Here is a 16,439-nt window from a genome sequence, read left to right as displayed (position 1 = left end):
CATCGATGCCTTACCTTCTGATGATAAATTAAGTGAAAAGATTGAATAATGCTCGTGGGAAAAAGAACTTTCCCAACTTTTCTCGGAAAAAATATTTAATCGGGAGAGACGAGGCAACGTTGGAATGCTCATACGGCATCGAAACACAAAATAGGTCTTTTAAGCTCTATTATTCGATGCCGCGATCATTCTAACGCGAGTTCGAATAATTGCGCCATACACAGTGCGGCCGGTGTTAAACGTATATTAGCGCCTGAAAGACTTTAAGAATACTTCACGCATTGCACCAAGCCGTGCGGTCCGCGTGAAGCCCATAGCGCCTACAAGACTAAATGAATACTTCTCGCATTGCGCCGAACGCAGTGCAGTCGGTCAGTTGCGGCGTGAAACGTATACTAGCGCCCACAAGACTGTAGGAAATGCTGAAGGACAACGTGTCAGCACTCTCGACTCCCTAAAAATATGTTCTTCAATCTTCATTGTAAGTATTCAGAAACTAGGATGATATTTAATTTTTTGGGGGAGGTTACTTACATTAGAAGAAAATAGAACGAACGCAATCATCGCGTCGAAATTTTCTGCCGAAATAATCTTTTTTAAAGTAAAATGTATTCAAATCCAACCAATATTTATACATTTCTGCCCAAAAGTTGACAAGTGTTCCATCAGAGTCTTTTAAAGTAGTTCCTTCTTGATCTTTTTTCCTGGCCATGTATCCGCGATTTTCGTCCATCCGCGACAGCTCCGGCTCTATCACCGCGGATAATCGAGACTTCATTGTATCTTGTATCCGTGTTCCCCGGCAAATTCGAAACTTATCATCACTCCTTATTTGTTCTTTCCTCTTTTTGCCGATAGTTTTTCTTTCCTCTCATTTTAGCGCCAGGGGTGCAGAAAGTTCTTGGCCTTCCCATTCTTTAAATTGGCCTTCTCATTCTGAAAACCCTTTTCTCCAAATAATTCGAAAAGATAACTTTTTTATGGCTCGATCGCATATTTGGCGCTACTTTGAGCAAAACACGCGATTTTTCACGATTACGATACCTTTACGAAGAATAGGCCTTGTCTCCACGGGACGTTTTCATGGGATTTGTCCCAAGTTCGAATCGCAGGAATGAAAATTCTGGGATTTCTCCCAGTTACCGTCTCCACGGGACGGGGCTCATACAGTCCTGCGACTAGTTTGCGTGGGAAGATAAATCAGTTAAAGTCGAGTATTCATGAACAATGTAGTAATGAATAAAATATCGCTCAATTCGTTTTCACTTCTTCTTCTTCTCTCAGTGGGTCCTAGGGGTACAAGTACCATACTTGGTACTGGGAAAAATATTGATTAACTCAATATTTTTCCCAACTTCGTAAGTGGGATTTTTCCCTGGGACAAATCTCGTGAAACGGCTCGTGGAGACAAGGCCATACATGATTTTTACCGTAGTTTTGCCCAAATATTCGCGATTTTGCCAGCTCTCCCCGTCCGGTCGCGTGGTCGAGAAGTTTTAGCACCCCTGATTGGTGCCCTTGCTTCGACGGCGCCTGGTGCAACCACTACTCATGCCACTCTTGATCCGACCGTGGAGCAGTCTGCCTTTCACGCATGCGTATTACCATTGCACTTGCGCACTAATCAGACTGTTGCATTCCGGCTACGAGTGTCAAAGGGGCGCGACGCGACGGCAGCTCTTGTACGCCAACTTTGAATTTTCGCGGTAACACGCCATCAGCCGCTCCGCGCTCACTCCTCAGTCCTCACCAAGACTTTTATTGATTTTTCCGGGTCCCAAATGCACCGCTCCAGCCTCACACTCGTGCGAACTTCACCGCTAACCTTTCAGTTTTCCGCAGTGTATTCTCCAAAATGCGTCGTAGAACCTTCGCGTCACCCCCTACGCCCTATCCCCGCAGTTAAAAATCATATTTTTTAAGGCTTTTCTCAGCCGAGGACCCCCATTTTCCAGTCTCTCTTCCTTTTTGGTGTATCCGTTTGGAGAACTTCCAAGTGAAAATCTGTTGTCATTACAAACACAGCTTTTCCTTGTGAATCGTTTGTTTCATCTTCACTCTGTCAGTGGAAATTTCGTCGGTGGAGTAATGTAATTCAAGAGTTTGAAGTGATCCTGTCTGAAAATGAATGAGGCGAATGTTCCCGGTGCCCAAGATACAATTTATCTGTGCAACTTCAGAGTCTCTGTTGAGGGCGAATGGCTCTGCTTGAAAGAATTAGATGATGTTGATTACAACAACATTGATAACTTCCCTGAACCGAGGACGCCGTCTCCCATCGAGCCTCTATTTATTGGTACTAACTTTTTATTCCTTGGTTCTATTTCGGGTTTAATAGTTGGCCCTCTAGAATTTTCTATTAACCGTATCCAAACTATTTCTCTTTAAAAACTGTCGAATGATCTGCAAGCAGGAGGAACTCTCTGGTCTTTGTGTTATTTATGTCTTTTTACTGTTTGAATGGTAAAAATGTATACAGGGTCATCTGTAAGTCCCAAAACACCCATTCCGGGTAAATGTAAACTGTCGAAATAGTTTTATTTTTTGTCCAACTTTCTCAATTTCAGGAAGAAACTTTGTGCAGTCTGATTACTCTCCTAAGGGTTTTTTTTTTTTTTTTTTTTTTTTTTTTTGCCACTTCAAAAGTGATCAAAGACCTGAGTTGAACCCAACCCGTCCGGCAACGGCCAAAAATAACATTGCCACAACGTTGCTGCAACGTTGCCGCAACATTATTTTTGGCAGTTACATTGTGACATTATTTCCGCATCTACTTCAGGCAACCACTTGCCGGGCGGGAAGGTTTGTATGGGTCTACATAATACCTCCGCTTTAATACATGAACTATCATGAGTTTTATACAAGTCATTTTCAAAAAAGATACATTTCTCAAGAGTGTTTGATCAGATTTTAAAGTCAATATTTATACATTAAGATTGGCATTAAAATTAAAAATAGCAATTTTAAACGTGGAAAATGTGACTTATCGCCTTCACTGAGCAGATTCATAGTCCAGTAGCATTAGGCAGTTCTGTTCCAGAGAAGACTAAAGAACCTATATTTTTTATAATTTCATTGTTTCTCGACTTGTTTATTTTTTACACCCTCTTTGTTTTATCACAAGTTATCACTAACTTTTATTTCTCGTTTGCCTTTTACAGTCCGAGATCCCGGCTTGATTGAGCGCAGAAATTTGGTCAATATCTCTAAGCTTATTGTCAAAGAGTTAATTGAAACGTCTGTGAAATATGGACGGATGCTGGATTCAGATAGCATGCCCTTACAGCATTTTTTTATTGTTCTGGAACATGTTCTTCGACATGGGTTGAGGCCTAAAAAGGTAAAATTGCTTCCAGTAATTTTTTTTAAAAAAAATATATGTATATATAAAGGATTATTTTCCAAGCAATCTTCAATATACAGCACAATAGCTCCTGAAGCACAATACCTAATATTGATGTACCTCTGTCCAAGTCATCCATGTAATTAATATGTACCAAACATTTTTAAGTTTGATCGATCTTTCCACTAAGCGGTTCCACAAGATGGTCATGTTTTTAAAATTACACCATAAAATTCACTTTGAATATAGGCATTTTATCCAAAATTCAACTTTCGAATGAAAGCAGCAGAATTTTCTGGTTTCTGCCTCGTTGCAATCTAAAAGGTTTCCCTCCTTGCCCTCTCCCCCTTTTCTCATTTCTGTATTTACTTAAGTTATTTTTCTTTAAGAAAAGGAAAAAGTTTACTCAGTTTCCTCTCATTCATGTAGGATAGAGGGAAAAAAACTCCAATCAATTCGTCTGGTTACTTCATGTTATTATACTCAGTCATTGTGATTTTACCTGTGCAGGGTCTATTAGGACCGAAAAAAGAACTATGGGACATCTTACAAACTGTCGAGAAACTCACTGCAGAAGCACAAGATATCACAGCAAGTGTTCGGGATTTACCAACTGTGAAGTAAGTTAATAAGTGTCAGCAATCACTATTGTAGGTAAAAAAAACAATCAAGTGTATCGTAAAACCCTCCAATCTTCAGCTTAAAGGATGTGAGTTTTGGGTTTAAATGGGACCTCACAGCATACTAGCTGTTATAGGCTTACTGAAGCAAGCCTTTATCAGCCTAGGGGGTCCTACCTCATGGACCCCAGAGTAATCATTGTGTGTTTCGGTCGACTATAAGTGAACTATAAGGCATTAAAAAGAGAAATTTGAACAATGAACTGTGCCCTAAAAAAATAAATCTGGGCATAGCCCAATGAACTGTTGAATGTGTCAAGTTCTTTTGGTTGTTGTGAACTGGAAGAAATTTCTCAGAAATAAAGGTAAAGACAATAATGATTAAATGAAACAAATTGGAATCATGTAAGTGCTGAGTTGGTGGATGAGGAAAGAGATAAAAAAGTCGAGTGAGTTAAAAGAAAAACAAAAGACGAAAAAAAACAAACAGTTGATGGAAGTAGGATACTGGTGTAAGGAGTTGAAGACACTACCTTAATAGTAGGGCGACAAAATAAAAAAAAAAAATATTATGAGACTGCATACAAGAGAAAGGGAGAGTAGCTCATAGTTCAAGTGAAAAGGGTAGACCGGCAGTTCGAATTTTTAAAATGAGATAAATTCATGGATAAGTCTCACCTTATTTGGCTCTTTTAAATTTTGATGCACTGTCATAGGAAGAGATAAATTTCTGTTTTCGCCAATTTCCAAGCCAACTTCTTCGAAATTGTAAACTTTTTAATAGTTCAAATGGATATAAACCTCAATGATATAGTTTTTTCTTTGAAGATCAAGGGTTTGGTGTCAGCATGAATGAGGCCTTCATCACTTGAATATTTCTCTCTTTGAATTTCATGTAAAACTTGGAAGCAACCATTTAACAACACTGATTTCTCTGAATTCTTCTGATTCTTTTTCTTTTCTTTAAATGTCTAGAAACTATCATTAGCTAATCAAAACTCTTTTATGCTTTTACTTTTCAGAACAGCCATGGGTCGAGCAAGAGCCTGGCTTCGCTTAGCATTGATGCAAAAGAAGTTAGGAGACTACCTAAAAGTTTTAGTCGATCACAAAGACGATATACTGTCAGACTATTATGAACCAGACGCTCTTCTCATGAGTGAGGAAATTATAGTTATCGTTGGTCTTCTCCTAGGATTGAATGTCATAGACTGCAATTTGTGTGTGAAGGTACGATATGTATGTTTCAACTTCATTTTAAATTCCAGGAATCTAATGGAATTCAATGCTGATAGAATCCCCCTTTAAATCGTTCTCGGAGGGTGTTGAATAATTTTAATTTTTCAAATGTGACTGGCCTCTAAAATCGGAAACAGGTTAAAATAAAAAAAATCGGACGAAGCTGCTTTGAAGCACACTTTCCTGGATAGTGAGTTTTGTCAAGCTGATTGAAGAGCGAACCATAAGAACTGTTGAAAGGAAAACACGAGGTTGTAAGTGATTCACTTCATATTTGTGGCAGTACAGAGAGGGAGAATTAGTAAAATTGCATGTTGGGTTATCAATGCTAGGGCTCGATAATGGCAGATCAAAAGCTTTGAATAGCTTTTACCCCAAACTACATGTTTTGAATCAGGAACTTCAGACCATTTTAACTCTTGTTTTGGTCAGATTTGTCTTGGTGCTTTTCTTGCTAATATCTTCATAGAATATCTCTCAAAGCAATGGTAGCAATACATATCTCTAATTCAATTTTGTACATAAGTAAGTCTTTTTCCACAAACCGTCACTTGTTTCATGTAAAGTGACCAAAAAAAAAACCAGAAATAGAACAATTTCTATTATTTTAATTGTTCATTCCGTGAAGTATACATATATTATGAACTCTGTGACTCAATCTCCTTGTATCAAAGTTCTGCAACTATCAATTTATTGTTTCCTCTGCCCTCCAGAAAACGAAACTCAATTTGTTTTTCATAGTTATAAACATATATTTACTCTCCTGCTGCAGTACACAGCCGATTACATAAAATAAACTAGTTTGTTAAGGATAAACCACACTTTAAATGAGAAATATTCTACTAATTAAATGTATTTTCAATAAACTATAATTTCCAGGAAGAAGACTTAGATTGTCAGCAAGGAGTCATTGATTTCTCCCTGTACCTGCGTAATGCTTGTCCTGTCAATTGTAGTGGAAGTTCAATTGAAAACGACCCTGACTTAGAGAATATGACTGCAGTCCTAGATCAAAAAAATTATATCGAAGAACTAAACAGGCATTTAACGTATGTTTACTTACTCCTTCATTTAAATTTTTCCCTCGCTTTTCAATATCTATTAGTAAGTTGAAGGAACAACTAGGATATCCAGGACTAAATTTGAAAAATGCATATCTCAAATGCAACTTTTAAAAAACTCAAATTTTGTTTTATTTCCTTTAAAGAAAACTAATTCAAACGTTTTCATGCAATTTTAGTGATTGTTTTGAGTGAAGAAAAATTCACGGAAAATTTCAGTAGTTCTTGTAATTCTTTAAAAAACAAGCAAACATGTCTTGTAAACCATAACATTCTTTTGTCTTCATTTCAAAGTTTTCATCCAAAATTTTTATAACTGATAACTTTTACCAATGCAGTCAATTTTCAGTTCTATAAGAAAGATCAGTCGACAGTAAATGTAAGTTAAGACTTTTTCCTAAAATTGAAGACCTATTAGTATCATTTTTCCTTCAACAAGTTTTTATCGTTTCTTCCAATTTTCAGAGCCACAGTTGGGAATCTTCAAGCCAAAGTAGAAGCCTTAACAACCACCAATGCTTTAATGAAAGAAGACTTGGAGATATCAAAAAGTAATCTGTATGCTTTGATGGAAGAAAATGCCAATTTGAAGGCCAAATTAAGCTCTGTGAATAGCTCAGCACATATTGAAGAGGTAAGTGTATGCAATAAGATATACTCATTCAATTTTTGTTTGTTTTGATCTTAGACTATTTATAGCTCAGTTTAAGAGAGGGCAGATGCATCTCACCTGAGCATTACTTAATGACCTGAAGATCACGAAGTATAACAAAAATACAAGTATTGTTCCATCGTTCCAAAAATGAGTTCCATGGCTTCATTTCTCTGAATTTGTTAATTTTGAATGAATGCAGTAAAAAAAGTTGTGTTTTTCATACTTTCAGCTTTCTAACAAGGTAAAGAAGCTGGAAATAGGCTCACTGGTTTGATAAGAAAGTTCGTTTTCCTGAGCTGGCGGGCTGGACCAGCTATAGAGAGCTCGTAAATTTAGTCCAAAAATGTAATCGCAGCACGATTGCAGAGTTTCGGAACAATGAAAACAAATCGACTGTTCTCTGAAAGATGAGTTGTGAAGAGCTTACCTCACTTTTCAATGTAGTCTCCTCTTTTGACCTAACACGCGATAACATTGCTCCAGTTTTTTTATGACAGGTGCAAAAAAGTTCCGGTTTCTATTTTGAAAGGAGGGTTAATTCTGGCGAGTATGGTAGATGAGTAAAAGTTTTACTCTTAACAAATTCTGAGTGGCTCTAGAATCTAGATAATCACTCAACAAACATGCCAATTCAGGAGTCCTTATTATTGGACCCGGAAGGAGAGGAGGTCTGCTCAGTTAAATGGACTTTCTTAGCGATCCGGAGAACTGCTTTTTAACTGCTTTAGCTTGATTAAAGCTGAGAGAATGACAGACACAACCCTTTGTGTGGCATTCATTTATCGTCAGTCTTTTTGGAGAAATAAGGCCATAGAACTTACTTTTGGAACAACCATCATGGCTGTTGTCCTATAATTTAATGTTTTCAACAGATCAGTGAAGAAGGAGGCAATCTTTTGCACAAGTGAGTCTACCTTATGCACTCTGGGTCCATGGTTGTAACCAAGGCATATGTACCAGGCATTCTAAGATATGTGCACCTCATCAATTTTTAGGAAAGTTGCATTTGAGTCGATTAAATCTTCATTTTGTTTAATTAACTATTTTGATAAGCACCATCCATCATTCGAAGTACCTTAAACTCCTACTTCTGAAACAGTCAAATTTCAATGATTCAAGAAAAATTTATCATTATGTTCAGACAACCAAAGGAACTAAAGATGTGAAGGACGAGAATGATCCCATGAAGAAGGAAATGGAACAGCTTAAACAACAGTTAGATGCTGAAAAAAAGCAAAAGCAGGATGCAATGAAGGAACTACATCTACAGGTACAGCCAAAGATTTTATTTGTTAATATACAATTAAAATTAATTCTACATCTTCTCAATAAGTATTTTTCAGAGCATTTCTCATCATTTTTCAAATAATTTGTGACAGCAGGCCAGGTTATAGGACAATTCGTCAACGATTTTTTGTCCGCACACCTGTTTTTTCTAGTATTTTATGTCCACACGTTTTTTTGGCAGGGGAGTTTTGGTCCACTTACCAATCGAGACCCAAAGTTAATTGGTCCACATGTAAGTACTAGGGGTAGTCGAAAAACTTACTGAGTCCTATTATCTGTATTCAATAAAGTTTAGCATGATTTTTTAACTTCATCAGAGGAGAAAGGGACATGATTCAAGCAGAAATATGCTCAAATTTACCGCCAGGAAGATTTCCTTATGAATCAACAAAGAAAATAATACTTTTTTAAAGAAGAAAAGATGCTTACACAAAAAGAAAAGTCAACCACATCAAGCATAAACCCACTTTCATTCAGCTATTTTATTCTTGATTCAAAATAAAATCTTCTTGGCGGCATACCCAAGAATATTTCTGCCTAAATCAAGTCACTTTTTCCTCTAATGAAATTCAAAAATTATGCTAAACGTTATTAAACATGAATGCTAGGACTTAGTGAGTTTTTGGACTACTGCTTTGTTTTTGTGCCGTAGAATCTTGATTTATTTTGCCATGAAAGCATCGTACTCTTAAAGAATGCCTGTCAGTCTTAATATGTTTGTGGGCCTTCAATTTTATATGTAACCTCTGTTGCGAAATAGTTGTTCGAAGCGCCGTGGCGCGGCGGGCGAGGGCGATCAGCGCAACACGCGCATCGGCGCCTACAAACCTAACAGGGATACTTCACGCATTGCGCAATGCGTGAAGTATCCCTGTTAGGTTTGTAGGCGCCAATGCACATTTCGCAATGCGTGAAGTATCCCTGTTAGGTTTGTAGGCGCCAATGCACATTTCGCAATGCGTGAAGTATCCCTGTTAGGTTTGTAGGCGCCAATGCACATTTCGCAATGCGTGAAGTATCCCTGTTAGGTTTGTAGGCGCCAATGCACATTTCGCAATGCGTGAAGTATCCCTGTTAGGTTTGTAGGCGCCAATGCGCGGGTCGCGCTGGCAGACTCCGCCGCGCCGCGCCGTTCAGCTCTGTGTTTGGCTCTAATATTTAAACTCGCAGAGTCAGTGTTTTTCAACTCATGATTTTGAAATTTTTGCACACTCTGCATTGATTATTCTCATATATATTGATGGGGAAAAATATGTATTAAAAGGAAATTTAATGTGTGTTTTGAAAATACCAAGGTAGTTCCATGTCAAATTTAATGATCTCCAAAGCCTGTTATTTTTTTTTTATTTATATTTTGTGCTTTTACTGTGCTGCAGCGTCTTGTATGCGCAATCAAACGCTCAAAATTGGACGTATTTAAATCTAGAAGATCGATGCACAAATGGATTAAAACCAAAGATTGCCTGTTTTTTTGTTTTATTTCCTCTTTTATTCATTTTTGTGTAGTTTTGTTCGACACGCTTTTGGTTCTTTGAGATTAACATCAATGCCATTGCTTGGAAAAGGTTTTATAAATATTTGCCACAATGACAATTTGAAAATATGAATCAAAAGTTATAAAAAATGAGATACCATAAAAACACCTCCTTTTCTCTCAATTTTCTCATTTTGATATTATCAATATAATTTTAAATACGGACTAAGATATAACGCTTGGACCAAGTCGCTGTTGCTTATTTTACATGTGAACGTAAACTACCGGACAAAACAGGTGCGCGGACAAAAAATCGCTGACGAAATGTCCTGAAAATGCTGGCCACCAGATACAGTAGACTCTGGATTATCCGGATTAATTGGTGCCGGGCCCGATCCGGTTAAAAAAAAACTCCGGATAATAATACGAAACACAAACACCACCAACCAACACCACAGTATTCTTATTATGTATACATCATGTACATACCAACTTAAACGGGCTTAAAGTAGGCAGTCAATGGCCTCTGCCTTTTAGAATCCGCGTGTTTCTTGGATGTCTACTTTTGGGTACTTTCCAGTTTTCATTGTTTTACGATTTTTTAAGGAGTTGTTAGGAGAGTGTACATAGTTACATGGTTGCAAAATCGATCCGGATAATCCAGAGTCCGGATAATACGAAGCCGGATAATCCAGAGTCTACTGTACAGCCGAAATTGAACGGAAATGTTACATGTTTGCTCCTCAAAATCTTATGTGGAAAACTGTTCACACAACAGGAAATTCAGAAATCAACTTCAGAAATAGTCACATATTAACAAGCAGTTTTAACACAGATTAAATGGAAGTTCGAAATTTTTACCGTAAATATGCTTCTTACGTTTTACTCAAACCTCGGTTTTGACTCTTTTCTTTGATAACCTTGGCAGTTATGCTTGAAGAATGAAATGGAAGTTGCCATGAAACTTTTGGAGAAGGACATTCATGACAAACAAGATACAATCACTTCACTCCGTTGTCAGTTGGATGACATTAAAGTAATCAACATAGAAATGTATAAAAAATTACAGGTAAACTCTTCTCTTTTTAGCTATCATCTATTTGATGCTTTCTCTTTCTCCTTTGTAAGGATGCCTCAATTTTTTCTTTTTTCTTTTTTTTTTTTGCAACGTATACATTTCTTCAAAAAATTCTTAAGCTTATGGGGTAAAAAAAATCATTGATCTTGTACGTAGAACAACAAACACCAGTACCTTTTTTTAATGTGTAAATTGAATCAAACGTTCTTTTTTTTTCATCTGAAAGAAGTTGGATGCAGGGATTTGACTAGCCATTAGGGCTAGAGAGTGACTGCTTCCTAAACTTTGGCCAAAAGAGCACGGCCAGGGGCCTCTATTTCTCAAAATTTAGGGGCCCCATTCAACGCTCTTTGAAATATCTTGTAGACCCTCTTAGACTCACTTTCGAACACCCTCTTCTTCTCCACTCCAGTATTTGTGGGAGCCTTAAGTCCTCTCTACGGCAGGGCATGCCCTCAGGAAACTTAGAGCCCGCCCAACTCTGTTTATGCAATTCTTTCATTCATCCTATTTAAATCAAACATTTACTTGGGAATTCACACCGCAATTTTCTGATAACATTTTGCACAATTTTTTAGATTTATTCAGAATGAAGAGAGATGAATGAAAGAGTAATTTGATAGCTCACTCATGCTAGATAGAACTTAAATGAATTCAACATCTCTTCATATTTTATCATTTAACAAAAAAATACACATGAGAAAGAGCTCCGCTTCTTTTTCTTGTCTTTAAATTGTGCGCCTAAATCGAAGTTTCTATAGCATGTATTTTTAGTGTCAAGTTTCAGTTTTGAATAATGTTATCGAAACTGTATAATTAATGTTATTTTTGGACAATGCACAGGAATGTGAGGAAGAACTGACTCAAAAAGGAGAGATGGTCAGCAGACTTCAAGCAAAAACCTCACAAATCGGGCAGCTTTTGAGCAGTTTACAAAAGCACAATCATTTACTGCGAGATCCACCTCCGAAAACAGAGAAGTCTAAAAAGAGTGAGAAGTCGCCGAGTTCAAATAATGAAAACTCAGCGTCTGGAAAAGAATCCTCCAAGAATGTTGAGAAGTCTGAAAGAAAGGAGGAATAATTTTGAATCTTCTCCCTTCATTTTCATTTGATTTATTTTATGTTACCTCTCCTGTCGTTTGAGTCTCATTTCAGAGTTATGTTTACAGGAATGCGAAAATTCGCTCAAGCACAAAACAGAATTGATTACTAAACTAGAGGCTAAAACTGTCACCATGTCTGATGCTTTAGAGAAATTGGATGCTAAGTATGTTCTTGTGTTCTTTAGTCCTTTTTTTTCTTTTTAAGTGAAATTTTTTTTCTTGAATTTTTCCTTTGTAATTTATACGTTCATTTTGCTTGCCCAAATTTCAAACCAAAGCTGAGCTCTCCATTTGAAAATTTTATAGAGTTATCAATGGGAGAAAAGAATGTTATCTCCATCAGAAAAAAACGGCTCCATTTTTGAGGAAAACTCTTTAATGTTTCCTTTGAAGTCTATGTATGTACTTGGAACATTTTTTCAATGAACTATTTTGGGCTGGGCAAGCAACAATTTTTAAAAGTCTAAATCCATCACTTGCATCTCAAATACTCAACCTAAAATGAAATCCCAAAATATTTGCTGTTCATAAGACTTCTAGCTCTTTCTCTTTGGAAATTGTAGATGTCATTTGGCGCTTTTCTGACACAAGGGCGTAACTACACATAGCAATGAATCCAATGAAGTCCATGTAGCGCAATGTTTTTCTGGGTTCATCTCAAAATGTAGTTGCACCTTTTTGTCAGCCAAGCGACGTATTGCTTAAATAACCAGACAGGTTATTACGTTTTGCAGGAGACCTATTTTGTACAATTCAAACCAAGTTACAAAGACGCAGGTGAATAATTATGGTATTTTTTCCCACCAAGTCAATTTCTTTAGAAAGAAGTTGGATCAGTAGAGCTTAAAAAGAATCGATAGTTGCCTTGGAAGGTTTGAGGATTTTTTCTACTCTTTACTCTTCCAAAACATCGTCCAAAACATTTCAAACTTGCTTCCATACTGATATCTTTTTATTGAAACAATGTACCTGAGGCCAGTAAATCTTAGGGCATGTTTTTATAGTGTGATACATGTGTGGAAGATACTTAATCTCTGGGATGTTATAAATGAGAAAAAATGAAATAAGTTCAAATTCTACGGTCTTGTATAAGCTGTAATATTTTAAAACACAGCTCCGATCAATTCCCATGAGATGTAAAATCAGTCTTCTGTATCCATATCTTCCAGTCTTCTGGTGTTCTAAGTTTTTCCGCTTAGCTTTGAAAAACACAATAATTGAAACTTCTTTTTGAGATTCACAGAACAGTACATCTCTCAAAATAAGTTTTTTTCTATTCTCAAGATGATTAATTTGTTTAAAAGAGAAATACCTTTTTTAATATCATGCAAACGTTGCTTTAAAGCAAGAAGTATGTGCCTAAATTTGTTTATTGCTTGTTCCTGAAATCTTTTGAAATTGGTAGATTCAAATTGTGAATCTGTTATAAATTTGTATTTCTTCCTAACTCATAAATATAACTGAAAAGTCTTTTGAGTCATTATAAAGGAAGAAATGACAGAGCGTTTACTAAGATTAGTATTTTCTGATTTTAATAGGTTCATTTTTATTTTTCCTATCCATCTATGGGACTCTTATAGATCAGTAGTAAAAATTTTTCTGTTTTGATTGTAGTTGCCCTTCAGTCAGAACTTTGGAAATCTTTCACCACTGGCAACTAGGCTCCAATCAAAATAACTTTTTTACAAGGCTTTCGTGAAATATTTTTTTTAAATTTTTTTCATGCTATCTGCACAATTTGTTTTAATGTTAAACCGATTTATTACAAATTTATCTCATTAAGTTTTATGTACTTTGGCTTTTTTTGTACAGGTAAATGATAAAGAATGACTTTAGGGAAGTTTGAAAATAAATGTTCTTGTTGAAAAACTCTTTTCACTTCATTTGATTCCCTTTGGTTTTATTCTTCTTTATCATTTTAATCTTTTTCACTTAATTTTATCAACTTGAAAATACCTCTGGTATAGAACCATCCTATTTTTTTCCTGCTTTATTCAATTTTGTGCGAATGCTGTATAATAATTCGATTTAAACTCTGTAATAATTTGCCAACTTATTTTCTACTTGGAAAATTCAATTTATCTTACGTATTCAAAAAGTTTATCATTAAGTTTCATGTATCCCAACATTTATCAGTCAAAATTTGCATAAAATTGGAAGATACAGATGAATAGCGCTAAAAGTACAAGATAGAAGAAAAAGTACAAGTAAAGTCTCCAAATCCAGATAAATTGTCGAGATTGCCTCACAGATAATCAGAATTATTTTTCAGCATTAAATTTAAGTTATTTTTTGTTATTTTAATTTTTTTTCTTTATTTTTAATTTTACCCTTCCCTCCTTTTTTTCTCCAGATACAAAGTGTGCGATAAGGAAAGGCAGAGTGCTTTCGACACGATGAAACAAGAAAGTGTTCAGGTTTCCAAGCAAGAAGGCAAGTTAAAAGTTGAGCAAGAATGGCGAATGTCATTGCAGAATTCAATGGAAAAAGATAGGGAAAAAATTAGTCAGCTGCAACAAGAAAATTCTCAGTTGAAAGCAGTTTCAATGGTAAGCACGTGAAAGGTTTTTAAATATAACAGCAGTAAACATTTTATTTAATTTTTTCCATACGGCTTTGCTATGAGTTTTTGGACTTCACAAACATGAATGGAGCCCAAGTCGCAGTTTGGTATTTGCAGAAAATTGATGCCATTATTCTCAGCATCTCCTATTTCCCAAAAAAGGCCGCAAGCCAAAAAATAGCCAGCTTTTACCATACAATTAACAGATTAATATCCATAGTTGGATGCATCAGAACAAATTGAGTCAATCATTCGGAGAAGTTTTGAAAAAAAAAAAAAAAGGCTTCTATGCAATAATCTCTAAATAAGAAGTTCTTTTGAGAGGTTCTGTGGTTACAGAACCGAAAAACTTTTTTACAAAAAAATTTCGCATTTCGATCTGTGGTGGGCCATCGTGATTTTTGAAAAAACATGTACAACAGAACTAAAGACTGTTCAACTGAACATCAATAATCATCATTCACATTTTAAATTATATACTGATATTTAGGCACATGAAAAATTACAAAGAAACAAAATGATTTCCAAGGAAGAAAATCATCTGTTAGAGAGGAAACCGCCAAGAAGGAAATCCGTGGAAGTAAACAAAAGAAGATCAACTAATTTATTTGAACAAGACTCTTCTTTGAACGATAAAAACTTGCAAAAAGCGCATTCAATGTTGACGCCTTGAGTCTCTATTTACTTGTGCTATGCAGATGAAACCAAGATGGCATCCCAAAATATTCAGCCAGGCTCCGCTACACTTTCCACTGCACGACCCCTCTGTCACAATTTATGGTTCTTCCAGTCATGCTTTGATAACGGCTACATGGACCATAAATTAAAGCAGAAGTGTGAAGCAGTCGAAAGTATAATTGCACAGGAACTGATATTTCTAAAAGCCATTTTGGCTTTCTCGGAGTTGCGTTTAAATGGAGGCTCAAAACACACAAGTTTGAACTCATTTTCTATGAGTTTTTTAGTTTATAAAAATGCACAAAAATTTCAGTGAACTGCAGTTTTTACTTGTCAAAAATGCAACAGTTTAAAGTTGCTACTAAAAACTCATTTTGGAGCATGGAAAACTATATATTAACTATCAAGGAAGCTATAGCTGCCAAGCAGTCGTAATTTGCTAAAAAAAATGTTCACTTCCCAAGTAGCATTTTTCAACGGAAAAATCGCGATATTTCGCAATTAAATTGCAATTTTTTTACGATTTTATCGGCGATAAAATCGCTAGGATCATCAACATCTAAGCGATTATCCTCGATCTTTTTGCAATTTTATCGGCCCGAAAAAATTGCGATTTCATCGTGATAAGATCGAGGATAATCGCTCAGATGTTGATGATCCTAGCGATTTTATCACCGATAAAATCGCTAAAAAAAGGAGTTTACGCTGTTAGCCGGTTGCCGTTAGGCTCAGCCATCAGGTTTTTTGACGAAGACGAGCGTAAAATCCCCGGAGCCTCCGCGGGGATTCGAACCCTAGTCGCAGCAGTGGTAGGCCAGCACATTGCCACTAGGCTATGGCTGCTATATGACTAACGAGCGCGAATTGAAGCCTCTTATACATGGATCGGCGCTTCACAACCTTACAACTTTTGTCATTGCGTTGACTGACACCGAGTTTCCATTGGAATTTTTTTTTTATTTTCCCTCCTCTGTATTTTATTTCATACCTTGAAATACGGTTGGTAAAATAAGGTCCTATTGGTAATCTCATAATTCTGTCTCAGTAAAATTACCAATAACAGTGAGATGGCAAAGTTACCGATGGACCTTGGTAAAAACGCCAACATTTTTTATCGACTGTGGTAGAATTACCGAGATAAAATGGTAAAGTTACCGGAAATTGATTACCAATAAAAGTGGTACATATTCCTACCTGAAAAAACCAGTAAAAATACCGGTTTTTAGGTAAGCTCACCAGTCTCTCTTGGTAACATTACCAGTAATTGGTAAAAAAAGTGAGATGGTAAAGTTACCAACGGACCTTGGTAAAAACGCCGAGAATTTTTTCTCAGTGT

The 16,439-nt window shown here is 36.3% G+C and overlaps 1 protein-coding gene across 2 annotated transcripts in view; it reads left to right on the top strand.

Annotated features, from left to right (window-relative positions):
• Positions 1-16,439, top strand: part of LOC140225768 (RUN and FYVE domain-containing protein 2-like) — a 28,455-nt gene that overhangs the window by 3,655 nt on the left and 8,361 nt on the right. Inside the window, exons 1-10 of one of the 2 annotated variants that reach the window (XM_072305673.1) lie at positions 1,801-2,296; positions 3,162-3,340; positions 3,854-3,963; positions 4,986-5,193; positions 6,082-6,251; positions 6,729-6,897; positions 8,060-8,188; positions 10,608-10,748; positions 11,929-12,026; positions 14,216-14,411. In XM_072305673.1, the coding sequence (XP_072161774.1) occupies positions 2,125-2,296; positions 3,162-3,340; positions 3,854-3,963; positions 4,986-5,193; positions 6,082-6,251; positions 6,729-6,897; positions 8,060-8,188; positions 10,608-10,748; positions 11,929-12,026; positions 14,216-14,411 (1,572 nt within the window). In that variant the 5' untranslated portion in view covers positions 1,801-2,124. Of the gene's footprint in view, positions 1-1,800; positions 2,297-3,161; positions 3,341-3,853; positions 3,964-4,985; positions 5,194-6,081; positions 6,252-6,728; positions 6,898-8,059; positions 8,189-10,607; positions 10,749-11,928; positions 12,027-14,215; positions 14,412-16,439 lie in introns of those variants that run through there. The other variant, XM_072305672.1, reaches the window with a different exon arrangement.

This window comes from Bemisia tabaci, unplaced genomic scaffold (assembly GCF_918797505.1).
Source record: "Bemisia tabaci unplaced genomic scaffold, PGI_BMITA_v3".
Lineage (NCBI taxonomy): Eukaryota > Metazoa > Arthropoda > Insecta > Hemiptera > Aleyrodidae > Bemisia > Bemisia tabaci.
Note: the sequence above shows the minus strand (reverse complement) of the source record. Positions and strands in the feature narration are given on the sequence as shown.